Below are 26,966 nucleotides of genomic sequence, written 5' to 3' on the forward strand. Positions count from 1 at the left end.
AGAAAAGACCGCTAGAAGCAAAGAGTAAACTACTGGCGCTCAACCCCTTTTTGGATGGAGATGGCGTGTTACGAGTGGGAGGCCGGCTTCAAAACGCTTTACTGCCATATGATGTAAAACATCCAATAATTATTGGAAAGTCACATTTGGCTTGGCTTCTTATAAATAAAGCACATAAGGAAACCTTGCATGGCGGACTGAAGCTAATGAGAAACTACATTCAAGGAGAGTACTGGATCTTTGGACTACGAAACTCCTTGAAAAAGTATCTACAAAAATGTATTACCTGCATAAGGTATAAAAACGAAATGGTCAGCCAACTAATGGGGAATTTGCCAGTGTATCGAGTAACAGGTGATCATCTATTCCAAAATACTGGCATCGACTACGCTGGACCCTTTCAAATCCGATGTTCAAAAGGTAGAGGACAAGAAGCGTTCAAAGGATACATATGCCTTTTTGTTTGTATGGCAACAAAAGCTATACATTTGGACGCCGTTAGCGACCTGTCAGCTGAACGTTTTTTGGAAGCATTACGGCGATTTTTCGCTAGACGCGGGAAAAGTGAGCACCTATACTCAGACAATGGCACCAACTTCGTGGGAGCAGCCAGAATATAGGACAAGGAGCTTGTTGCCGCAGTAAAAAGCAACAACAACCTGGCGCCGGTTCTCGAAAAAGAAGGCATCCATTGGCACTTTATCCCGCCGGCAAGCCCCCATATGGGAGGATTATGGGAAGCTGGAGTTAAGTCGGTGAAACACCATCTCAGGCGAGTCATCGGCGAAAGCAGTTTCACGTTCGAAGAGTTTACAACAGCGATGGGCACGTAGTGGCTCTTTGGGCTCCCAGGGCTCTTTCCGTTATGTTTTGGTAACTGGCGACAGCCAGACGCACAAGCAAAGTACCGATCTCAAGCAAACTTACAAAAACAAAATACATGCAGTGTTGTCGCCAGCCAGACGCACAAATAGATCGATGCAATAACAAAATACACACAGTGTGTGTACTGATGATCGATTTGCAATACCCGCGACGGTCACTTATGCACTGACATTCAAAGTGTTTTGTTAAATTATAAATTATAGTGTTTCAGTAAAACTTTTATGATTTTCGTCAAGTTATTTACTTATAATCTTACTTATATTTGATTTAAAACTGAACAATGGCTAATGAAATTAATATTTCCGAGATTGAGACGCGGTATTTTTTTCACTATTAAATGTGGGATCATCAGTATGTTAAAAAAAAATTATAATATTCGGCGGCACTATTTTAATCACCATGAAAATGCATATGGCATGTTGAATGATAGAGAAAGGTTGGAACTTGTCGCTAAGCTAAAGCCAACGCTTTCTAAGGGTGTATTAAAAGAAGAACCTCATAAAATGTTTATAGGAATAAATTAAGTGACATAAATTTATCAGATTTATTACGAATTGCTTTAAGTGAAGAGGAAATAGACTTCGAAAAATTATTAAATGAATGTTCATAAATGTGATCAAAATTTTTTTCGGTGTACTTTTTTTTCCTAATTTTTTGCTCGCAGTTTATGATGTTCTCATAACCCAAACGGTAGTTTTTGTTGTAGATGTTGTTGTAAGACTCCCAAACTAAAATTTCGTGCCCACCGCTGGTCTACAACATTGCTTTGTCAAATTGAGGCAGTGTTAAACTCACTCCCCCTGTTTAATCGGAACAATGATGACCATGGGGAAGAAATTATGACGCAGGACACTTTCTTGTGGGAAGACCACTAATTGGAGCTCCAGAACATTTTGATGATAATCGAAGAATTGGATCTCTGGATAGATGGAGACATTTACAACGCATAAGAGGGGAATTCTGGAGAAAATGGAAAGAGGACTATCTGGTGTCACTTCAACAACGAACAAAATGGCGTCATGAAAAGTCGAATCTTAAATAGGGACAGCTTGTTCTTATTAAACAAGAGAACACGCCCCCAGCCAGATGGCCTATGGGACGAATAACTAAAACTACTAAAGGACAAGATAGTAAAGTCCGAGTAGTCACAGTTAAAATCAATAATGGATAAGTCCAAAGGTCGTTAAATAAAATTTGTCTGCTGCCAACTCAAGACAGCGACGAACAAGGTAACGAACAAAACAACGAGCCAGCCGATGGAAAAAGGCAGCGATGCAGTAGGGCAGCAAAAATTACGCCAACAAAAGCAATTATTAGCCTTATGATCCTGCAAGTTGCAGGTACCGCAACAATACCTACAACTAATACAAGTAGGTTAAGCATTCAACATATGGAAGATCGAACCGCAATAATTATTATAATAAATTTTAGTTGGCTACTGCTATTTTTCTACAATATGCAAGTTTACTTCGAATTTCTAAATCAAGCCGATGATTTCCTGGATGAAACAGCCTCCATTTGTGAAAAACTGGGAGAATATTGTACATCAGTTAGTAGTGCAATGAAAGCAAAAGTAGACAACATACAGGAAAGAAACAAAATTATAACACAAAGGAAAGGAAAAGAAGGTTTGTCATGTTCTTCGACATAGGTACTACAGAAAGAATAAAGGAAAACATGGAAACTATCATCAAAAACGAGAAGCGCCTCAACCAGTACATGAACAACCAGACCCATGGTTACATTATTGGCGTTTTAGTAAGGATTCCATTATTTTTTGCAAATATAATATAGCCCATGTTAACCGTCGAGTCGAAACTACACTATCCCAACAGTGAAAGAATCCATTAAATCGGTCCAGTAGATTCGGAGCCTTTTCAATTCAAACAAACAATCAAATCTTTCCTCTTTATAATATTAGTATAGATATGTACATAAGATAGTACATATACTGACAAAATAGTTAACAACTAAATGTATTTGCCAAATTTGATTGAAAAATGCTAAGAATTACGGGAGATACGGAAAATCCCCAATATCGGAAAGAGTGAGGGTGCATAAAAAAATAAAGCAAACTCGTACTCAGTAAACATATCAGATGCCTTATATGTACAACATTTTGTGTTTCTATCTCTCTGAGATCCAGATGTTCATGATCAACGATTATATATTTTGCGGGGTCTACCACGCCTCCTTCTGCTTGTTACATTTTCCACTTCTCGCAAACCTTATATACTCTTGTATCTTTTAGATACAGGGTATAGAAACACACACACACACTTACTGGTCCTTCTTAAGAGTTTGATGATTCTGGCTGTGATCAGAAAAAATATATATACATACTTCGTGGAGTCTTCGCTACCAAGCTACCTTCTCAAAATTACATACTATTACATTCGCACTAATACACTTTGTCTTTGGGTACAGGGTATATAATTCAATCCTATTGCTAGACCGATTGGTGGTTTTCAGCAAGTTTCGAATTTGTATCTATGTTAATGTTGATCTTGCGACCTTTTTTTTCCCGCTCACTCACTTTTGCTTTAAGTCGCCCCCGCTGACAAATCACTGCTGCTGCTGACCTTTCTGGGACTACCGGAGCCAGCTGAGGATGAAGCTGTGCCGCAGTTGCTGCCTACACTTGTTGCACCTGTTTTTGCAGCTAGAATGGACGCTATAACATTAATGTGTTAATTTAGAAATACATCCATTAGGATTTTACTTACGCTCCACATCGCTGGCACGGACTCGTTCGGCTTCTAATTGACGCAATGTGTCCGATAGTTTAAGTTGCAGATGGTCGCGCTCCTCCATCAATTGCACCAGTTCGAGTATCATCTCCTCAACCCGCATGTCGCGCTGGTGCACCATCATTAGCGCATTGTCGAGGTCGGCTTTCAAAACGTACTCGGGCAGTGAGTCCCGCGTTCCGGTTGTGCCTGTGACGGCTCCTCCGTTACCGCCGCTTTCGCTTAGAGTGTTATGCAAGCGGAAAGGGTCATATTGGGCGGCCAGACGCGCATATTCCGCTGATCGTATGGCCAGCTGTTCTTTTAACGTAACGATCTCCATTTCTTGCGTCTCCAGTGCCTTTTGCATATTTAGAAGAATATCATTTGTTTCCGTAGCAACCGCTTCGCTTGATTCGGGCCTGGGCGTCACATAGGAAATTCCCTGGGTACTGTCCGTTGTCTTTGCAGCTGCCTTCAGAAACTCAATCTGGGAGAGGAGCTGACTCTCTATTACTTGGAAGTCAGCCTCGCGTTGCGCGATATGTTGCTCCCATCCCTTAGCCACCTCGCTACATTTTCGCTCCACAACGGCTTCCCATTGCTGATTAATCAAGATATTGTCCATACTTGGTGGCAGCGATTGAGGCTGACACATTGAAGAAGAATTTTCTCATCTTTAAAAAAGCTATAAGGTTCTTCATGCTGATAAATCAAGTGCGAAACTGGATTGACGAAGCGGAAAATCTGCAATCCGCAGCCCTCGCGCTTGTAACGGATATTAATCAAGGAAAGGTACACCCCTCCCTGATTGAGCCGAAGAAAATGTTGGCAGAGCTGGACAAAATTCAACATAAACTACAGAGGAACCAGCTTCTCCCAGGTGGAACGACTCCTGACAGATTGCAGTTAATATACAAGCTAATGAAGGCCCAGGCAATATTCAAGGACAATGTGCTTATAATAGATGCAAGGCTGCCCATATATGTAAACCAGCATGCCAGTCTCTTCAAGATCGTTCCAGTGCCGCTTCAAGGCAAAGTAGGGAGGTGGATGCCGCAAATCCAAACGGAGTTTCTGATCTATAGTACCGAGCTAAACGCATACCACCACATGACAGACACAGAGGTGAATCGCTGTCAGCATGAAAACAAGGATACTTGGCTATGCGAAGGAAGCTGGGCATGGAAAGATGCAAATGACCAGAGTTGCGAGTTATCGCCAATTAAACCGAGCAACAAACAATTATGCAAAATGGTCGAATACACAGGAGATGTATATTACAAAAAGCTATATGGAAAAAACCGCTGGCTTGTAAAAATATTTACAAACACGTCAGCTCACATAGCATGCGGAGACTACCATGAAGTGGTAGCATTACCGAGCCTTGGAATTTTGGACATACCTTCTGGATGCACGACTAGAATAGCTGATATCACCATAATCACCCCAAAAATAACAATATCGACTGACACAGCAACGTTTGCTCCACATATCCTAAAAGTACTAAATGAAAAGGAAACTTGGATTCCATCAACACTTCAGCATGTCGTGGTCAACAACTCAGTCGAATTGCAACGAGTACAATAAAACCTTAACCTTAACCTTACAAACGCAGCATAGCATTAAGGGATGAAAAATAATTAAATAAAAGTATGCAGCTAGCAATAGCTGCGAGTCAGAATATTCTACATCGTAAAAGTGTACGCACGCGTTTTAGTGTAAACAAGGTGACTTATCGTTCATTAGTATTAGATTCGAATTTTGGATGAATTTGGCTATTGTGTTGCCCATTTTATTATTTCTTTGCGACCCCCATAGTTGGTGCCAACTATTGAAGTCTCCTTATGTTGGAAGTTAAGGACATTTTGGGCGTTAAGAATGTTGAAATTTTGCCTAGGAGGTATGTATGCCGAAATAATTTGGGTGGAATTTATTAATTAGTATTTGTAATTCTATACAGTTGTTGAGGTAACCTCTAATATTCCATTGTATATATTTAAGTGTCATAAATATTATTATTTTTATAACCTGTACCCAAAGGGTGAAAGGCTATACTAGTTTTGTGCGCATGTATGTAACACACAGAAGGAGGCGTGGCAGACCCCACAAAGTATATATATTCTTGATCAGGATGAGAAGACGAGTCGATATAGCCATGTCCGTCTGTCCGTCTGTCTGTATGAGCGCAAGGATCTCAGTAAGTACAAGAGCTAGGATAACCAAAATTGGTATCAAGGTTCCTATAAGCCCTAGGCAGAACGAGTTTGTTTATTTTTTCTGATACACCCGCCCACTCACCCGCAATTCGTATTTTTTCGTATAACTTCCGTAATTCTCGGAATTTTAAAATCAATTTTTTTAGTACTAATGTGCCCGTGTGCCAAATCAATTCTCTCAAGTTATAGCCATAAGTAAAATCGCTGCTCATGCGCTGCCTGTAGCTCTGTCGGCAACGCTGTGCCTGTGACGGCTCCTCCGTTACCGCCGCTTTCGCTTAGAGTGTTATGCAAGCGGAAAGGGTCATATTGGGCGGCCAGACGCGCATATTCCGCTGATCGTATGGCCAGCTGTTCTTTTAACGTAACGATCTCCATTTCTTGCGTCTCCAGTGCCTTTTGCATATTTAGAAGAATATCATTTGTTTCCGTAGCAACCGCTTCGCTTGATTCGGGCCTGGGCGTCACATAGGAAATTCCCTGGGTACTGTCCGTTGTCTTTGCAGCTGCCTTCAGAAACTCAATCTGGGAGAGGAGCTGACTCTCTATTACTTGGAAGTCAGCCTCGCGTTGCGCGATATGTTGCTCCCATCCCTTAGCCACCTCGCTACATTTTCGCTCCACAACGGCTTCCCATTGCTGATTAATCAAGATATTGTCCATACTTGGTGGCAGCGATTGAGGCTGACACATTGAAGAAGAATTTTCTCATCTTTAAAAAAGCTATAAGGTTCTTCATGCTGATAAATCAAGTGCGAAACTGGATTGACGAAGCGGAAAATCTGCAATCCGCAGCCCTCGCGCTTGTAACGGATATTAATCAAGGAAAGGTACACCCCTCCCTGATTGAGCCGAAGAAAATGTTGGCAGAGCTGGACAAAATTCAACATAAACTACAGAGGAACCAGCTTCTCCCAGGTGGAACGACTCCTGACAGATTGCAGTTAATATACAAGCTAATGAAGGCCCAGGCAATATTCAAGGACAATGTGCTTATAATAGATGCAAGGCTGCCCATATATGTAAACCAGCATGCCAGTCTCTTCAAGATCGTTCCAGTGCCGCTTCAAGGCAAAGTAGGGAGGTGGATGCCGCAAATCCAAACGGAGTTTCTGATCTATAGTACCGAGCTAAACGCATACCACCACATGACAGACACAGAGGTGAATCGCTGTCAGCATGAAAACAAGGATACTTGGCTATGCGAAGGAAGCTGGGCATGGAAAGATGCAAATGACCAGAGTTGCGAGTTATCGCCAATTAAACCGAGCAACAAACAATTATGCAAAATGGTCGAATACACAGGAGATGTATATTACAAAAAGCTATATGGAAAAAACCGCTGGCTTGTAAAAATATTTACAAACACGTCAGCTCACATAGCATGCGGAGACTACCATGAAGTGGTAGCATTACCGAGCCTTGGAATTTTGGACATACCTTCTGGATGCACGACTAGAATAGCTGATATCACCATAATCACCCCAAAAATAACAATATCGACTGACACAGCAACGTTTGCTCCACATATCCTAAAAGTACTAAATGAAAAGGAAACTTGGATTCCATCAACACTTCAGCATGTCGTGGTCAACAACTCAGTCGAATTGCAACGAGTACAATAAAACCTTAACCTTAACCTTACAAACGCAGCATAGCATTAAGGGATGAAAAATAATTAAATAAAAGTATGCAGCTAGCAATAGCTGCGAGTCAGAATATTCTACATCGTAAAAGTGTACGCACGCGTTTTAGTGTAAACAAGGTGACTTATCGTTCATTAGTATTAGATTCGAATTTTGGATGAATTTGGCTATTGTGTTGCCCATTTTATTATTTCTTTGCGACCCCCATAGTTGGTGCCAACTATTGAAGTCTCCTTATGTTGGAAGTTAAGGACATTTTGGGCGTTAAGAATGTTGAAATTTTGCCTAGGAGGTATGTATGCCGAAATAATTTGGGTGGAATTTATTAATTAGTATTTGTAATTCTATACAGTTGTTGAGGTAACCTCTAATATTCCATTGTATATATTTAAGTGTCATAAATATTATTATTTTTATAACCTGTACCCAAAGGGTGAAAGGCTATACTAGTTTTGTGCGCATGTATGTAACACACAGAAGGAGGCGTGGCAGACACCACAAAGTATATATATTCTTGATCAGGATGAGAAGACGAGTCGATATAGCCATGTCCGTCTGTCCGTCTGTCTGTATGAGCGCAAGGATCTCAGTAAGTACAAGAGCTAGGATAACCAAAATTGGTATCAAGGTTCCTATAAGCCCTAGGCAGAACGAGTTTGTTTATTTTTTCTGATACACCCGCCCACTCACCCGCAATTCGTATTTTTTCGTATAACTTCCGTAATTCTCGGAATTTTAAAATCAATTTTTTTAGTACTAATGTGCCCGTGTGCCAAATCAATTCTCTCAAGTTATAGCCATAAGTAAAATCGCTGCTCATGCGCTGCCTGTAGCTCTGTTGGCAACGCTGTGCCTGTGACGGCTCCTCCGTTACCGCCGCTTTCGCTTAGAGTGTTATGCAAGCGGAAAGGGTCATATTGGGCGGCCAGACGCGCATATTCCGCTGATCGTATGGCCAGCTGTTCTTTTAACGTAACGATCTCCATTTCTTGCGTCTCCAGTGCCTTTTGCATATTTAGAAGAATATCATTTGTTTCCGTAGCAACCGCTTCGCTTGATTCGGGCCTGGGCGTCACATAGGAAATTCCCTGGGTACTGTCCGTTGTCTTTGCAGCTGCCTTCAGAAACTCAATCTGGGAGAGGAGCTGACTCTCTATTACTTGGAAGTCAGCCTCGCGTTGCGCGATATGTTGCTCCCATCCCTTAGCCACCTCGCTACATTTTCGCTCCACAACGGCTTCCCATTGCTGATTAATCAAGATATTGTCCATACTTGGTGGCAGCGATTGAGGCTGACACATTGAAGAAGAATTTTCTCATCTTTAAAAAAGCTATAAGGTTCTTCATGCTGATAAATCAAGTGCGAAACTGGATTGACGAAGCGGAAAATCTGCAATCCGCAGCCCTCGCGCTTGTAACGGATATTAATCAAGGAAAGGTACACCCCTCCCTGATTGAGCCGAAGAAAATGTTGGCAGAGCTGGACAAAATTCAACATAAACTACAGAGGAACCAGCTTCTCCCAGGTGGAACGACTCCTGACAGATTGCAGTTAATATACAAGCTAATGAAGGCCCAGGCAATATTCAAGGACAATGTGCTTATAATAGATGCAAGGCTGCCCATATATGTAAACCAGCATGCCAGTCTCTTCAAGATCGTTCCAGTGCCGCTTCAAGGCAAAGTAGGGAGGTGGATGCCGCAAATCCAAACGGAGTTTCTGATCTATAGTACCGAGCTAAACGCATACCACCACATGACAGACACAGAGGTGAATCGCTGTCAGCATGAAAACAAGGATACTTGGCTATGCGAAGGAAGCTGGGCATGGAAAGATGCAAATGACCAGAGTTGCGAGTTATCGCCAATTAAACCGAGCAACAAACAATTATGCAAAATGGTCGAATACACAGGAGATGTATATTACAAAAAGCTATATGGAAAAAACCGCTGGCTTGTAAAAATATTTACAAACACGTCAGCTCACATAGCATGCGGAGACTACCATGAAGTGGTAGCATTACCGAGCCTTGGAATTTTGGACATACCTTCTGGATGCACGACTAGAATAGCTGATATCACCATAATCACCCCAAAAATAACAATATCGACTGACACAGCAACGTTTGCTCCACATATCCTAAAAGTACTAAATGAAAAGGAAACTTGGATTCCATCAACACTTCAGCATGTCGTGGTCAACAACTCAGTCGAATTGCAACGAGTACAATAAAACCTTAACCTTAACCTTACAAACGCAGCATAGCATTAAGGGATGAAAAATAATTAAATAAAAGTATGCAGCTAGCAATAGCTGCGAGTCAGAATATTCTACATCGTAAAAGTGTACGCACGCGTTTTAGTGTAAACAAGGTGACTTATCGTTCATTAGTATTAGATTCGAATTTTGGATGAATTTGGCTATTGTGTTGCCCATTTTATTATTTCTTTGCGACCCCCATAGTTGGTGCCAACTATTGAAGTCTCCTTATGTTGGAAGTTAAGGACATTTTGGGCGTTAAGAATGTTGAAATTTTGCCTAGGAGGTATGTATGCCGAAATAATTTGGGTGGAATTTATTAATTAGTATTTGTAATTCTATACAGTTGTTGAGGTAACCTCTAATATTCCATTGTATATATTTAAGTGTCATAAATATTATTATTTTTATAACCTGTACCCAAAGGGTGAAAGGCTATACTAGTTTTGTGCGCATGTATGTAACACACAGAAGGAGGCGTGGCAGACCCCACAAAGTATATATATTCTTGATCAGGATGAGAAGACGAGTCGATATAGCCATGTCCGTCTGTCCGTCTGTCTGTATGAGCGCAAGGATCTCAGTAAGTACAAGAGCTAGGATAACCAAAATTGGTATCAAGGTTCCTATAAGCCCTAGGCAGAACGAGTTTGTTTATTTTTTCTGATACACCCGCCCACTCACCCGCAATTCGTATTTTTTCGTATAACTTCCGTAATTCTCGGAATTTTAAAATCAATTTTTTTAGTACTAATGTGCCCGTGTGCCAAATCAATTCTCTCAAGTTATAGCCATAAGTAAAATCGCTGCTCATGCGCTGCCTGTAGCTCTGTCGGCAACGCTGTGCCTGTGACGGCTCCTCCGTTACCGCCGCTTTCGCTTAGAGTGTTATGCAAGCGGAAAGGGTCATATTGGGCGGCCAGACGCGCATATTCCGCTGATCGTATGGCCAGCTGTTCTTTTAACGTAACGATCTCCATTTCTTGCGTCTCCAGTGCCTTTTGCATATTTAGAAGAATATCATTTGTTTCCGTAGCAACCGCTTCGCTTGATTCGGGCCTGGGCGTCACATAGGAAATTCCCTGGGTACTGTCCGTTGTCTTTGCAGCTGCCTTCAGAAACTCAATCTGGGAGAGGAGCTGACTCTCTATTACTTGGAAGTCAGCCTCGCGTTGCGCGATATGTTGCTCCCATCCCTTAGCCACCTCGCTACATTTTCGCTCCACAACGGCTTCCCATTGCTGATTAATCAAGATATTGTCCATACTTGGTGGCAGCGATTGAGGCTGACACATTGAAGAAGAATTTTCTCATCTTTAAAAAAGCTATAAGGTTCTTCATGCTGATAAATCAAGTGCGAAACTGGATTGACGAAGCGGAAAATCTGCAATCCGCAGCCCTCGCGCTTGTAACGGATATTAATCAAGGAAAGGTACACCCCTCCCTGATTGAGCCGAAGAAAATGTTGGCAGAGCTGGACAAAATTCAACATAAACTACAGAGGAACCAGCTTCTCCCAGGTGGAACGACTCCTGACAGATTGCAGTTAATATACAAGCTAATGAAGGCCCAGGCAATATTCAAGGACAATGTGCTTATAATAGATGCAAGGCTGCCCATATATGTAAACCAGCATGCCAGTCTCTTCAAGATCGTTCCAGTGCCGCTTCAAGGCAAAGTAGGGAGGTGGATGCCGCAAATCCAAACGGAGTTTCTGATCTATAGTACCGAGCTAAACGCATACCACCACATGACAGACACAGAGGTGAATCGCTGTCAGCATGAAAACAAGGATACTTGGCTATGCGAAGGAAGCTGGGCATGGAAAGATGCAAATGACCAGAGTTGCGAGTTATCGCCAATTAAACCGAGCAACAAACAATTATGCAAAATGGTCGAATACACAGGAGATGTATATTACAAAAAGCTATATGGAAAAAACCGCTGGCTTGTAAAAATATTTACAAACACGTCAGCTCACATAGCATGCGGAGACTACCATGAAGTGGTAGCATTACCGAGCCTTGGAATTTTGGACATACCTTCTGGATGCACGACTAGAATAGCTGATATCACCATAATCACCCCAAAAATAACAATATCGACTGACACAGCAACGTTTGCTCCACATATCCTAAAAGTACTAAATGAAAAGGAAACTTGGATTCCATCAACACTTCAGCATGTCGTGGTCAACAACTCAGTCGAATTGCAACGAGTACAATAAAACCTTAACCTTAACCTTACAAACGCAGCATAGCATTAAGGGATGAAAAATAATTAAATAAAAGTATGCAGCTAGCAATAGCTGCGAGTCAGAATATTCTACATCGTAAAAGTGTACGCACGCGTTTTAGTGTAAACAAGGTGACTTATCGTTCATTAGTATTAGATTCGAATTTTGGATGAATTTGGCTATTGTGTTGCCCATTTTATTATTTCTTTGCGACCCCCATAGTTGGTGCCAACTATTGAAGTCTCCTTATGTTGGAAGTTAAGGACATTTTGGGCGTTAAGAATGTTGAAATTTTGCCTAGGAGGTATGTATGCCGAAATAATTTGGGTGGAATTTATTAATTAGTATTTGTAATTCTATACAGTTGTTGAGGTAACCTCTAATATTCCATTGTATATATTTAAGTGTCATAAATATTATTATTTTTATAACCTGTACCCAAAGGGTGAAAGGCTATACTAGTTTTGTGCGCATGTATGTAACACACAGAAGGAGGCGTGGCAGACACCACAAAGTATATATATTCTTGATCAGGATGAGAAGACGAGTCGATATAGCCATGTCCGTCTGTCCGTCTGTCTGTATGAGCGCAAGGATCTCAGTAAGTACAAGAGCTAGGATAACCAAAATTGGTATCAAGGTTCCTATAAGCCCTAGGCAGAACGAGTTTGTTTATTTTTTCTGATACACCCGCCCACTCACCCGCAATTCGTATTTTTTCGTATAACTTCCGTAATTCTCGGAATTTTAAAATCAATTTTTTTAGTACTAATGTGCCCGTGTGCCAAATCAATTCTCTCAAGTTATAGCCATAAGTAAAATCGCTGCTCATGCGCTGCCTGCAGCTCTGTCGGCAGCGCTGCCCGCAGCTGTTGTTGCTGTTGCTGCTTTTGTTCAACTTTGTGCTGCATACATACACGCATATGAACACGCATAGGTACGTGATGTAAATGTATGCTGTTTAAACTGTACATAAACACGTATTCTAATTTAATTTAATTAATTATTTTAATTAATTAATTCATTCATTTTTTTTAATAATTTAATTTTTTTTAATTTTTTTTTTTTTAATTTTTCCTTTTTGTGGAGAGTACAGGCTATTTTACTGTCGGGCTTGCTCGACTGTAGCGTTCTATCTTGTTTTTATATAGACTTAGCTTAAGATCTGAGGTAATTTGTGATGCGTAGAGTGATGAATCGTATTCTGATGAAATGTTCATTAGGTCATCTTGTAGGCTGCCATATTGTACGATTTTCCTGTTTGGTTGTTTTGATGTGCTGGTGGCTGTGGTAACTGCGTTACGTGCTGGGTTTGGTTGTTGGTGTTATACTGGCCTGCTTTGTTTAGTTGGTGGTTTGCGAGGTTTTTCTGTTAATTTCTTGACTTTGTGCATTTGTTGGGGTTATATTGGCTTGGTTGTTGATAATTGGCTGATTTTGTCAATTTTTTATACCCTGTACCCAAAGACTAAAAGGCTATACTAGTTTTGTGCGAATGTATGTAACACACAGAAGGAGGCGTGGCAAACCCCACAAAGTATATATATTCTTGACAAAGTATATATATAGGGTGACAAGACGAGTCGATATAGCCATGTCCGGCTGTCCGTCCATCCGTCGGTCCATCCGTCTGTCCGTCTGTCTGTATGAGCGCAAGGATCTCAGAAGGTAGAAGAGCTAGAAGAACCAAACTCGGTATCCAGATTCCCATAAGCCCTAGGCAGGTCAAGTTTATTTTTTTATTCTGACGCACCCTCCACTCCCCCGCAATTCGTGTTTTTTCCATAACTATCGTAGTTATTGGAATTTCGAACTAAAACTGGTAACTACAACCCCTTAGTGATTATGTGACTGTCTGCCAAGTTTCATCATGATAGGTCAATTCTGAAGAAAGTTATAGCCATAAATAAAATTGCTGCCCATTGTAATAATATGTGGAGCCCCATTAAATACTAGAATTGAGGGGGCCCCATTATAAACACTTGGAGTTATTTTATTAAAGCTTTATTACAGCTCAGAACTCAAACTTAAACTTAAAACTGAATTCTTACATTTTTACTTAAAGTGAACTTAGCAAAGGCCTCGTAGCTGCGCTGCCAGCAACGCCGGCAGCGGAGCGACCGCATTACATATTAGCTTATATACTCAGCGCTGTTAGCAGCGAGAGCGCGAGAGAGTATGTTATGTGCACTTGAGGTGGCTGACACTAGTTGCACTGACGCTGCACTTATGTCGCCCAATGCATGCGCGATCATATTACATCGCGTCCGAATTATGCTTGGCTTTTTGAATTAATTTATTCACTGCAATAAAGAGTTACAGTGTGTGTTCTTAAGAGTGCATCACGTACAGTGTGTACTCCTTATGTGTGCACACTACATCTCCCTCCTTTTGAAAAATAACGTAATATTATGAAGTTATTTTCTAAATTATTTATATATTAATTTCATGTATATCTAGTTATGAAATATGTTTATATGTTTATGATTCGTTTCTTATTAATCTATTTTTTTGTTGTTTTTGTTCAAAAATGTTTTCAAAGAGAAAATTGATATATAGTATGTATGTATATACTTATTTGTATTTATACATTTTTATTTTTATCTTATTTTTATTTTATTGATTTATATTTACTTTTTTTTGCTTGTGTAGGGTCCTACTACAAATTACGAATTAAAAATCTTTAACCTATCCTTATGTACTGTTTGTTTTTTGCTTTTATTTAATTTTTTTTTGTTTTGCGACCATATAGCTATATATATATATATATATATATATATATATATATATATATATATATATATATATATATATATAGCTATATGGTCTATATATATATATATATATATATATATATATATATATATATATATATATATATATATATATATATATATATATATATATATATATATATTAGTCAGGACAAACTGTTTTATACATAGAGATAACGCAACGTTTTAAGAAAAAGGGGGAATAATTATAAGGGTATATCCTAATTTTAAATTCACATTTGATCCTTTTCGTGCCATATTGAGTCAATACGGTCACGCACAACCTCGGAATATGAAACACGGCACTCGTGTCAAGGCCGTGCAGCGATGAGCCACGATCAAAAAGCACTGAAAATTCTCATCTCAATTTGCTAGAGTAAAACTTTCGATAGTTGAAGCCACCGATACCATCAAAATATCGATGTTTGAATGCAATAAGCAGAATATTTAAATAACAAAATCTAATTATTTATTGACATCAATAAGAACAAATCATATACATACATACATCTGCCCGCAATGCGAAGCAGAATATGCGTAGCTCCGTTATTCGGTTTTTGCTTTACTATCGCTTACGCAGTCGTTGCCTAGCGACGGTAACTGTAAACTTTTGGCGTTTTGCCTTTGCAATTAACATTAAATGGTCAAAACGAAAGATGTGCGAGCCAACAACTTGAAGTTGTGGTTGTTGTTTTGTATGTACATGCTACATACATATACAGGCATACATACATATGCTTGTACATATGTATGTATGCATGGGCACACATAGACACGAACTGTTGCTTGTTGTATGCATGTGTGAGTGTGTGTATGTGATGTCCCCAACTATTTGATATTTGATATACATATGGCAAGTAAAAAACATATTGCTATATTTTAATCGTTGAATGCCAATTTGTTGATATAGTTATGTTGATTACATTACCCAAATTTGAAATCGATCGGACAAAATTTATAACACAAACTATTCATTTGAAAAAGTGAATAAATAATAAAATTAAATGCGATATATCGAAAATATCGATACTTGTGTTGATATATCGTAATACATGTCGAATACAAATACATCGAAAAACATCGTTTGAGAGTTATTGATTATAATACTGTATTCGATTGTTCACTGTACACATACATACATGCATACATACAAATGTATTTGTATGTGTACGGTAACTGTAAACTTTTGGCATTTTGCGTATGCAATGAACAGACGTAAATGATCAAAACGAAAGAAGATTTGCGAGCCAATAACTTGAAGTTGTTGTTGTTGTTTTAAAAATTTCGATTTGAAACCATAGAACACTATTTATTACAATTAAACAACAGTGTTCGATGGCCCACTGCATACATACAAACCTATATATGTACATATGTACATATATAGGAATGTATGAACGTACATACATACTTATTGATGTACATACATATGTAGATACTATACATACAGACGTATGTACATATGTATGTACGTATGTAATACATATGGTGCTGGTGTAATTCATAATGCGAAATTCTTTCTAGGGGGAGCAATGCCCCCCCTGCCCAACCTGCGTACGCCCTTGTAGTCCGTTGTCCTAAAAACCCCTTATGCCAAATGTACTAAACAAAGAAAAAATAACATCAAAATGTTTATGTTATAATGTTAATAATTTTTAATTAATTAACATTTCTTGCCCTGTCAGTGCAAGACGAATGTACTTTTGTACATATGTATGTATGTACATATATACTGTTGTTCAAAATTTTATTCAATTCGGTCAATTCTAAGAAAAGTTATTAGCGAAACAAATTCTCGCCAGTACAACCCCTCCAAACTGCAGCAACAAGTTCGCTCTTCTTCTTCCTCTGTTTGCTGCTGCTATGGGCGCATATAACTCAGTGACGGAAGTTTACCTGGGTACAGGGTATTACACTGTTGGGCTTGCTCGACTGCAGCGTTCTCTCTTGTTGTTTTTAAAATTTTTATAATTGTAGTCGAAGATCCGAGATTTGTCACGGTCGCCATGTAATAATATGTGGAGCCCCATCAAATACTAGAATTGACGGGGCCCCATTATAAACACTTGGAGTTATTTTATTAAAGCTTTATTACAGCTCAGAACTCAAACTTAAACTTAAAACTGAATTCTTACATTTTTACTTAAAGTGAACTTAGCTAAGGCCTCGTAGCTGCGCTGCCAGCAACGCCGGCAGCGGAGCGACCGCATTACATATCAGCTTATATACTCAGCGCTGTTAGCAGCGAGAGCGCGAGAGAGTATGTTATGTGCACTTGAGGTGGCTGACACTAGTTGCACTGACGCTGCACTTATGTCGCCCAATGCATGCGCGATCATATTACATCGCGTCCGAATTATGCTTGGCTTTTTGAATTAATTTATTCACTGCAATAAAGAGTTACAGTGTGTGTTCTTAAGAGTGCACTACGTGCTCTGCTTGTAGCGCTGACCGCTACTGTTGTTGTTGTTGCTTTGTGCTGCATACATACACGCATATAAACACGCCGAGACACGATTCTGATGTAAATGTATGCTGTTGAAACTGTACATGAACATGTATTTAATTTAATTAAACAATTTAATTAATATAATTTTTTTAATTATTTAAAAAAAAATTTTTCATTTTGTTGGCGGAGTCGCGCCAATGTAATCAGATATAAAGACATAAGTGAGTATATTAAAGTGAATAATGTTTTATTACTGTTTTTTCCTTTTTGGTGGGAGGTACAGGGTATTTAAGAGTTGAGCTTGCTCGACTTTAGCATTCTTTTCTTGTTTGGGTTTTGGATGGTTGTTATTGTAAGATGTTTGCGAATGATGTTTGGAGCTCTGGGTTGTGCCTTTGGTTGTAAATATTTTTTGCTGTTTTGTAGTAAATGTTATTATTGGTTTTAATAGCAGATATTTCCATTTTTTTTTTTGTACTCTGGGCATTTTTTAGTAAGTGGGCTGTGATCGTTTTTGGAATCAGGGTTGAATTTGCAGTTGCTTTTGGTGCATGGTTCATTACATTTCGTGTGTTTCTCTTGAGAGCAGTTATAGTAAGTTTCGGTGCAGTGTTTGCATCGTAGTGGAGGAGGGACGTAAAGCCTTGCGTGAACTTTTTCATACCCGATTGAAAGCATTTCTGGGAGTTGGTGTGTGGCGAACGTAACGAGTATAAGGCCCGTTTCTACAAGTTTGTTTTCTTGCTTTCTTAATGTTTCGCGGACTTCTGTTCCTTTTTTTTGGATTTAGCTCTGATAATAATAATAATAATATTAATAATACGAACCAAATACACTTTAAATTTATGTATAATTAAAATGTATCTAATATAAATAGGTTAAGTACTTGAATTTTAATAATATCTAAGGAAATTTAATTAATGTGACTAGTGCATTAATTTATAAGAATCATTCTTGTAGCACTAGGAATAAATAAATAAATAAATAAATAAATAAATAAATAGAGTATTTCGCTCTCTTCTATAAATCCTAGTTTATTTGAGCAAATGACACCTTTTGTTGAGTTTAGTGTTTTATGTTCGGTTGCTGTAACTCTGAGATCTGTTATTGCTTTAATTTTAAGTAGTTTGCTGGTTTGGAGAATGTTTATACTGTGTACATGAAATGTACAGACGTATATTAGGTTTGCGGGAGCTGAAAAATGTAACAGGCAGAAGGAGGCGTGGCAGACCCCACAAAGTATATATATTCTTGATCAGCATGACGAGACGAGTCGATCTAGCCCTGTCTGTCTGTCTGTCCGTCCGTATGAACACCTGGATCTCAGAGACTATAAGAGATAGAGACACCAAATTTTGCACAAAAATGCCTTATGTGTGTATTCTATACGAGTTTGTTTTATTTTTTTGATTTTCCCCCCACTTCCCCCCTATGGGGGTCTTCCCGATTTTCCATTCGTATAATCGCCTATATCTCGGAGACTATAAGACCTAGGAACAGTCCCAGATGCCTTGTGTGAATACGCAGAAAATGTATATTTTGGAATTTCCCTCCCTCCCCCTCTCCCCCACAAATTTTCTCTAACTCCCGTAATTCTTGGAATTTGGAACTAAAATTTTGGAAATACCCCCAGTTAGTTATTATGTGTCCGTATGCCAAGTTTCACTATGATAGACCGATTTAACAAGAAGTTATAGCCATATATATATTTGCTGCTTCAGCGATGCTCAAGCGCTGCCCGCGGCTGTTGTTGATGTTGCTGTTTGGTTGACTGCTAACATGTTTACACAGACATGAATATATGCGCATAGGCATACATACACTCACACAGACGCAATTGCTATGTAAATGTGCAATTATACACCATTTACGTGAGTTCGAATACCGAGAAAGGTAAAATCGATCACATTTTTTTTTTTAATTTTCTTAATTTTTTTTCTTTTCTATAATTATTGTAAACATATGTACAGAGTATTTCAAAGGGACACCCGACTTTAGCTTTTTTACTTGTTTTTGTTTTGATGAGGAGTGTACCTGCACCGGGTTTTCATTAATAACTTTATGCAGCAACAACAAATATCAAATAGTTGGGGACATCACATACACACACCCACACACACAACAAGCAACAGTTCGTGTCTATGTGTGCGGTTCTCTACGTACGGTTGAAAAAGTAAAGAGAAACATACATATGTATGTATGTATGTATGTATGCCTGTGTATGAATATAGCATGTATGTACATTCGTATTAATGTATACATTGGGCAATCGAACACAGTTGTTTGATTGTAAAAAATATAATGCTCTAAAAACAACAACAACTGCAAGTCATTGGCTCGCTCTTCTTCTTTCGTTGTGACCATTTAATGTTAATTGCAAAGGCAGAACGCCAAAAGTTTAAAGTTACCGTCGCTAGGCAACGACTGCGTAAGCGATAGTAAAGCAGAAACCGAATAACGGACCTACGCATATTCTGCTTCGCATTGCGGGCAGATGTATGTATGTATATGATTTGTTCTTATCGATGTCAATAAATAATTGGATTTTATTATTTAAATATTCTGCTTATTGCATTCAAGCTTCGATATTTTGATGGTATCGGTGGCTTCAACTATCGAAAGTTTTACTCTAGCAAATTGAGATGAGAATTTTCAGTGCTTTTTGATCGTGGCTCATCGCTGCACGGCCTTGACACGAGTGCCGTGTTTCATATTCCGAGGTTGTGCGTGACCGTATTGACTCAATATGGCACGAAAAGACTCAAATGTGAATTTCCAAATTTTAGTTCGAAATTCCAAGAATTACGGGAGTAACGATTTGCGGTGTAGAGGGGGGAGGGAGGGAAATTCCAAAATATACATTTTCTGCGTATTCACATAAGGCATCTGGGACTAAAATTTGGTGACCATAGGTGTTATAGTCTCCGAGATATAGGCGATAATACGAATGGAAAATCGGGAAAACCCCCATAGGGGGGAAGTGGGGGGGAAAATCAAAAAAATAAAACAAACTCGTATAGAATACACACATAACGCATCTTTGTGCAAAATTTGGTGTCTCTATCTCTTATGGTCTCTGAGATCCAGGTGTTCATACGGACGGACAGACGGACAGACTGACAGACGGACAGACAGACAGACAGGGCTAGATAAACTCGTCTCGTCATGCTGATCAAGAATATATATACTTTGTGGGGTCTGCCACGCCTCCTTCTGCCTGTTACATTTTTCAGCTCCCGCAAACCTAATATACTTCTGTACATTTCATGTACAGAGTATAATTATTTTTAAATTATTATTTTACAAAAATTATTTTATACCTATGGAAAAAAAACGAATTGATGGGGAGTGGGGCGTGCATCAGAAAAAAACACAAACTCATCCTTTCTCGGACTTGGGAGAATCTAGATAGCAAATTTGGCTGCACTAGCTCGTATAATTTCTGAGATCCTTGCGTTCATACAGACGGACGGGCGGACAGACGGACATAGCTATATCGACTCATCTTGTCATCCAGATCGAGAATATATATACTTTGTGGAGTCTGCCACGCGTCTTTCTATGTGTTACATACATTGTCACAAAACTAGTATACCCTTTTACCCTTTGGGTATAGGCTATAAAAAATATACGTTGTGTAAAAACTTTTGACCACCACTGTAAATGTAGTTACCGTTCAGTACGGCGTACTCTGAACTAGTGAAAATATCATCACTAATTCTAACTTCATGTTTTGCATCATTTCGTTTTTACACACGATGTCATAGGAATTGGTCAATTTCCGCCACCTCACATGCTACGTACCAGTTATACATAATATACTAGCAGGTATTGCCCGTCTTAACCCGGCTCAATATGTTTCCAATTGTATTTATTTTGTGTGTGCATAACCTACCCATATGTTTTCACCTTAAAGGTTACCAGTAGGAAGGCATTTAAGGTATTTAAATGAACATTTTCTGTTCTTGACAAAAAATTGTTCAGTAGTCCGTTACATTTTTGTTCTTGACAAACTATTTCGTTAAACGAACATGACCACTATAACTAATATTTTTTAAAGCTGGTTTCCCCCCCATTGGAGCTAGAATTTTCCAAAAGCCTTTCTTAGTGTGCTTCTACACTATGATGGATACTATGAAACGATACTTGAGTCCAAATTTAAATTCACATTTGAGTCTTTTCGTGCCATATTGAGTCAATACGGCCACGCACAAACTCGGAATATGAAACACGGCACTCGTCAATGCCGTGCAGCGATGAGCCACGATCAAAAAGCACTGGCACCGATACCATCAAACTATCGAAGTTTGAATGCAATAAGCAGAATATTTAAATAATGAAATCGAATTATTTATTGAGATCAATAAGAACAAATCATATACATACATACATACATCTGCCCGCAATGCGAAGCAGAATATGCGTAGGTCCGTTATTCGGTTTCTGCTTTACTATCGCCACTAACCATACAACATATGTTGTATGGTTAGTGCTATCGCTTACGCAGTCGTTGCCTAGCGACGGTAACTGTAAGATTTTGGCGTTTTGCCTTTGCAATTAACATTAAATGGTCAAAACGAAAGAAGAAGAGCGAGCTAATGACTTGCAGTTGTTGTTGTTTTTAGAGCATTATTTTTTTTACAATCAAACAACTGTGTTCGTTTGCCCAATGTATACATTAATACGAATGTACATACATGCTATATTCATACACAGGCATACATACATATGTACATATGTTTCTCTTTACTTTTTCAACCGTACGTAGAGAACCGCACACATAGACACGAACTGTTGCTTGTTGTGTGTGAGTGTGTGTATGTGATGTCCCCAACTATTTGATATTTGTTGTTGCTGCATAAAGTTATTAATGAAAACACTAATGCCAAATGCACTAAACAAAGAAAAAATTACTTTTAAAAATGTTATATAATTTTCAATTAATTAACATTTCTTGCTCTGTCAGTGCAAGACGAATGTACATACATACATACATACATATGTAGATACATTTGTACATACATAGATGTGCACATACATATGTATCTATGGACATTCACACATTAGTGTCTCACATTTTTCTTTGGCTATTTCAATCGTTTGCACGCAACTACACGAACAGCTGTTTGTATGTGTGTGTGTGTGTGTGTGTATGTATACTTAGTTGTCCCCAACTGTTTGATATTTTGTATTGTTTGTTCTGCCTGCTTTTGTAAAATGCATATTTTGAAAATCCTTGAATGCAAAGTTGTAGATTTAGTTACGTAGATTACATTATCCAAATTTTAAATCGATCGGACTAAATTTATAACACAAACTTTTCATTTGAAATAGTGAATAAATATTAAAACCCCAATAATTCAAGCTCCAACAAAAAATTTAAAAAACCGAGTATGCAGTTTTGTTTGTATTCTTTAATTGATTTTAGAAACTAAGTTTTAAGTCGATCGGTTGAAAAGTGCGGATTTTTCAAACAAACTTTGGAGCTATTTTTCCCCCCTTTGGAGCTCGAATTTTCCAAAATCCCTTCTTAGTGGGGACCTAGACTATGAAAGGATACTTGAGTCCAAATTTCAGCTTCCTAGCCTTTACCGTTTGGGCTATGCGTTGATCACCAATCAGTCAGTCAGTCAGGACAAACTGTTTTATATATATAGATATATGTATATATGTAATTGATCAGTTTGAGCGCAAGTTTCTCGACAAAGTATAAAAGTTAGAAAAACCAAACTTTGAATCCAGATTCTCCTAAGCCCGAGAAACGACCATTGATCTTTCATAACTTCCGTAATCCTTTGAATTCTAAATACTGCCCTTGCTATATTTTGAACACCGAATTGGAGACAAGAAAGTACTCGCAAAGTTGGGTGTCGCGTTTGCTCACTTTTGATAAAAGCGTGTTTGAATGAACTGTTGCAAGTCTCCTCCAAAAAAAGCCCAATGGTTTTTAAAACTGTTATGTCTTTGTCAGACTTGAAACATTTCGCACTGTCCTCGTATACGTTTTATCGTTATAAAAACCACATCCATCAAGCTGACCATTTATGTACCTTTAACACATCGTACGTCTGGTTGACTGTGTAGTCAAATTAGAAAATGTCCGTATTTAGTGTAGCCAGAGTCTTCAGTTGTGAAAATTTGGCAGGCTAGTGAATCTTCTACGAGCCCTAACCACTATTTATTGGTACTGTGACGTTTTTTCGATAGTGCAACTTTTAATGACTTATATTTCTTGCCCAAACATAAGTATTTATACTTTTTAAAAATGTTTTGAATTACCTGTAATTTCATATCAAACATGCACACATTTCACATAACAATAATGCAAAAAATCAATTTAAATAAGGCAATTTCATAATACACACATAATACATTCATAATACAGCGTGACAAGACGAGTCGATCTAGCCCTGTCTGTCTGTCCGTCCGCCCATCCGTCCATATGAACACCTGCATCTCAGAGACTATAAGAGATAGAGACACCAAATTTTGCACAAAAATGCCTTATGTGTGTACGCTGTGCAAGTTTGTTTTATTTGTTCGATTTACCTCCAGTTAGTGATTATAAGTCTGCATGCTAAGTTTCATTATGAGAGGTTTCATTACGTGAGTTCGAATACCGAAGGAGGTAAAATCGATCCTTTTGCATGAAAGATTTCATTATATTGTATAAGTTTTTATTTGTTGCGCACTGTTAGAATATATTTAATAACATTATTTTATATTTGGTCAAATTTGTCTTTTTCTAACAGTGAAACTTATGGAACGTGCCTTATACTAGATGGAATAATTCAATGTACATCCAGAGATGAATTTTCCTACCAAGAAATGATTGGATTTCTTCCGTTGTGTTGCCATCCTAACCCGCAAAAAGTTTTAATTGTTGGAGGAGGTGATGGTGGAGTAGCTCGTGAAGTCGTTAAACATCCATTGGTCAAAGAAGTTCATCAAGTTGAAATTGATGAACGGGTTGTGGAACTATCGAAAAAATATTTACCATCCATGGCATGCGGCTTTGAAAATTCGAAATTAAAACTTACTATTGGTGACGGTTTCGAATATATGAAAATACACAAGGAGGAGTTTGATGTGATCATCACAGATAGCTCAGACCCGATCGGGCCTGCAGTTTCATTGTTTCAGGAAAACTACTATAAATTAATGAAAAATGCTTTAAAGCCGGGTGGTATTGTTTGCTCTCAAGGTGGAAGCTTCTGGCTTGATTTTGATTACGTAAAAAAAACTATGGATGGGTGCGGGAAACATTTTGCAAAAGTAGCCTATGCAGTAACTTCAGTTCCTTCTTACCCATGTGGACACATAGGTTTCGTAATTGGGTCTCTAGATCCTAATCAAAATTTCTCAGAGCCAGTAACAAGGTTCACTAAATCTCAAATTGATTCTTTAAACTTAAAATATTATACAAGTGAGGTTCATCCAGCAGCATTTGCTTTACCACGCTGGGTAGAAAAACACTTTTACAAATAAAGTATGTAATATGTACTTTATGCAAATTTAACCATATGTATACACTTCATGAGATATACATTTTTTTAAAGTCAGTTATATTTTTGTACATAACTATTAGAGTTTTAAAAAATATATAAATAAATGATCCATCTTCAACGTGTCAAATTATTGTTTAATAAATATCATGGAAATAATATCAATGCTGCGCCCTGTGCGTTGCTACAAGCGTCGCTTCATCGATTTTATAAAGGCGCAATTTTTTTGCATAAGGTGGAATAGTTCGGAATATAATCATCAAACTCATAGATACATAATTACATATTCAAACGCAAAATATAAGTAAGCAAAACAACCAGCTAATTTAAGAGGATGTAGTTGTAATTTACATTTAAACGTAGCCATCATTAATGATTAGAATGTTATTTAAATAGAATTCGGTTATTATTTGCTTGATATAGTGAGGTGCCACTTCGTTAACATTGGAAACGGTATACCGGTGTTGTTAGCACACAATGTGCCTGACAGGGCGGTGCCTCGCCAAACCCAGGTACAACCCTTATCGATTCTAGAAAGTGTGCGCTTAACGTTTCGATGTCCCAACGAAACTCATAGCATTGTTGGAGTGGATCTGCTGGGGGCATTGTCGTCGTAGGAACTTTTCGGTGTTCAGATCGGATGTGGCTTACAGGAGGATCACCTTCGAGCAGAAGCAAACAAAGACACACACATAGCCTTTAGTTATGAGACAGGCTGTGACAGAATGGCGCTCGTCGGTTGCGGCCGCATACTAGAATGATCCTTTGGTCGTCCTTGAACGGGTTCATGTTGAGGACTTTACTTTCATTCCGGTTGGTCAAGGCGTTGTGTTTCTGTGCGTAAAGTCGGGTTTTAAATTCCTCTGTACATATGTTTAGAATAATTATAAAAATTAAAAAAATTAAGAAAATTAAAAAAAAAAAAATCGATTTGCCTGTCTCGGTATTCGAACTCACGTAAAGGGTGTATAATTGTACATTTACAAAGCAATTGCGTCTATGTAAATTTATGTATGTCTATGCGCGTCTATTCGTTGTGTCTCTAGCTCTCATAGTCTCTGATATCTACTTAGGTATTCATACGGATAGACTGACAGACAGGGCTAGATCATGCTGATCAAGAATATGTATACTTTGTGGGATATATTATATATATAATGTAATATATAGAATATATTATATTCGCACTAAACTAGTATACCCTTTTACTCTTTGGGTACAGGGTATAAAAAAATAAAAATAATACAAGCGAATTGATAACCTCCTCCATTTTTGAAGTCGGTTAAAAACATAACGAATGCCAAACTTGTAAATTGTGGCCCACTTTTGCAAATAAGCAACGAGCGCATACTTTACATATCTGTGTACATATGTAACGACAGATTTTGCGACTATTTACTAATGTCGATATAGCCATGTCCGTCCGTCCGTTCGTCTGGACGAGTGCAAGGATCTCAGGAAGTACAAGAGCTAGAATAACCAAACTTGGTATCGAGGTTCCCCTAAGTTCTAGGCAGGTCAAGTTTATTTTTTTTATTCTGATTCACCCCCATTCCCCCGCAATTCATTTTCCTTAACTCCCGTAATTCTTGGATCTTTCGAACTAAAATTTGGTAACTACATACCGTTAGTGATTATGTGTCTGTATGCCAAGTCTCATTATGATAGGTCAATTCTGAAGAAAGTTATAGTCATAAATAAAAAGGCTGCCCATGCTCTGCTTGTAGCTCTGGCCGCAGCGCTGCCCGCAGCTGTTGTTGTTGTTGCTGCTTTGGTTAAGCTTTGTGCTGCATACAGACACGCATATAAACACGCTGAGACACGATTCTGATATAAATGTATGCGGCTGAAACTGTACATGAACATGTCTCCACTGAACATGTCTCCATGCATTGAATAATTTGTATTTAATTTAATTAAATAATTTAGTTAATATATAATTTTAAAATAATTTTTTTGGTGGGAGGTACAGAGTTGAGCTCGCTCGACTTTAGCATTCCTTTCTTGTTTTAGGTATCGCCAAGTATCTGTTTTGAATTGCGTCGGTTGGTTGGCAGGACAAACGAAGTCGCGTGCTGTCTTAAGCAAGTTAATGCATAACAAACACGACATGTTTATTTTTTTGATAAATCTAATAATAATTGAAATTAAAAAATCTTGATGTTTTTAAAAGGAAAGTCAAAATCTAGGAGATAACGAAATACATTTAATACTTGTCAATTTATTGTAAAAAAGAAACAAAAACAAGATAGAACGTTACAGT

General features: G+C 38.4%; 2 protein-coding genes across 2 annotated transcripts in view; one reads left to right on the plus strand and one right to left on the minus strand.

Moving 5' to 3' along the window:
• Window positions 1-24,833, plus strand: part of LOC115628085 (spermidine synthase) — a 38,579-nt gene extending 13,746 nt beyond the window's left edge. Inside the window, exon 2 of the mRNA XM_030524062.1 lies at window positions 23,951-24,833. Coding sequence (XP_030379922.1) covers window positions 23,951-24,686 — 736 coding nt within the window. The 3' untranslated portion in view covers window positions 24,687-24,833. The remainder of the gene's footprint in view (window positions 1-23,950) is intronic.
• LOC115628086 (protein lava lamp-like) lies at window positions 3,483-6,235 on the minus strand. The gene is made up of 2 exons (XM_030524063.1): window positions 6,079-6,235; window positions 3,483-3,824 (listed from the first exon to the last, which is right to left on the minus strand). The coding sequence occupies exons 1-2, from the start codon at window positions 6,209-6,211 to the stop codon at window positions 3,604-3,606; spliced, it is 354 nt and encodes a 117-aa protein (XP_030379923.1). The 5' UTR covers window positions 6,212-6,235; the 3' UTR covers window positions 3,483-3,603.
• Window positions 24,834-26,966: the final 2,133 nt, after the last annotated feature.

Source organism: Scaptodrosophila lebanonensis, unplaced genomic scaffold, assembly GCF_003285725.1.
Source record: "Scaptodrosophila lebanonensis strain 11010-0011.00,11010-0021.00 unplaced genomic scaffold, SlebRS2 tig00000101-arrow-pilon, whole genome shotgun sequence".
Lineage (NCBI taxonomy): Eukaryota > Metazoa > Arthropoda > Insecta > Diptera > Drosophilidae > Scaptodrosophila > Scaptodrosophila lebanonensis.

Coding starts and splice junctions, on each gene's coding strand:
- LOC115628086 (XM_030524063.1), bottom strand. CDS start 6,211: ATGGAGATCGTTACGTTAAAAGAACAGCTGGCCATACGATCAGCGGAA. Junction 3,825..6,078: donor TAACGGAGGAGCCGTCACAG/GCACAGCGTTGC, acceptor GAGCCGTCACAG/GCACAACCGGAACGCGGGAC.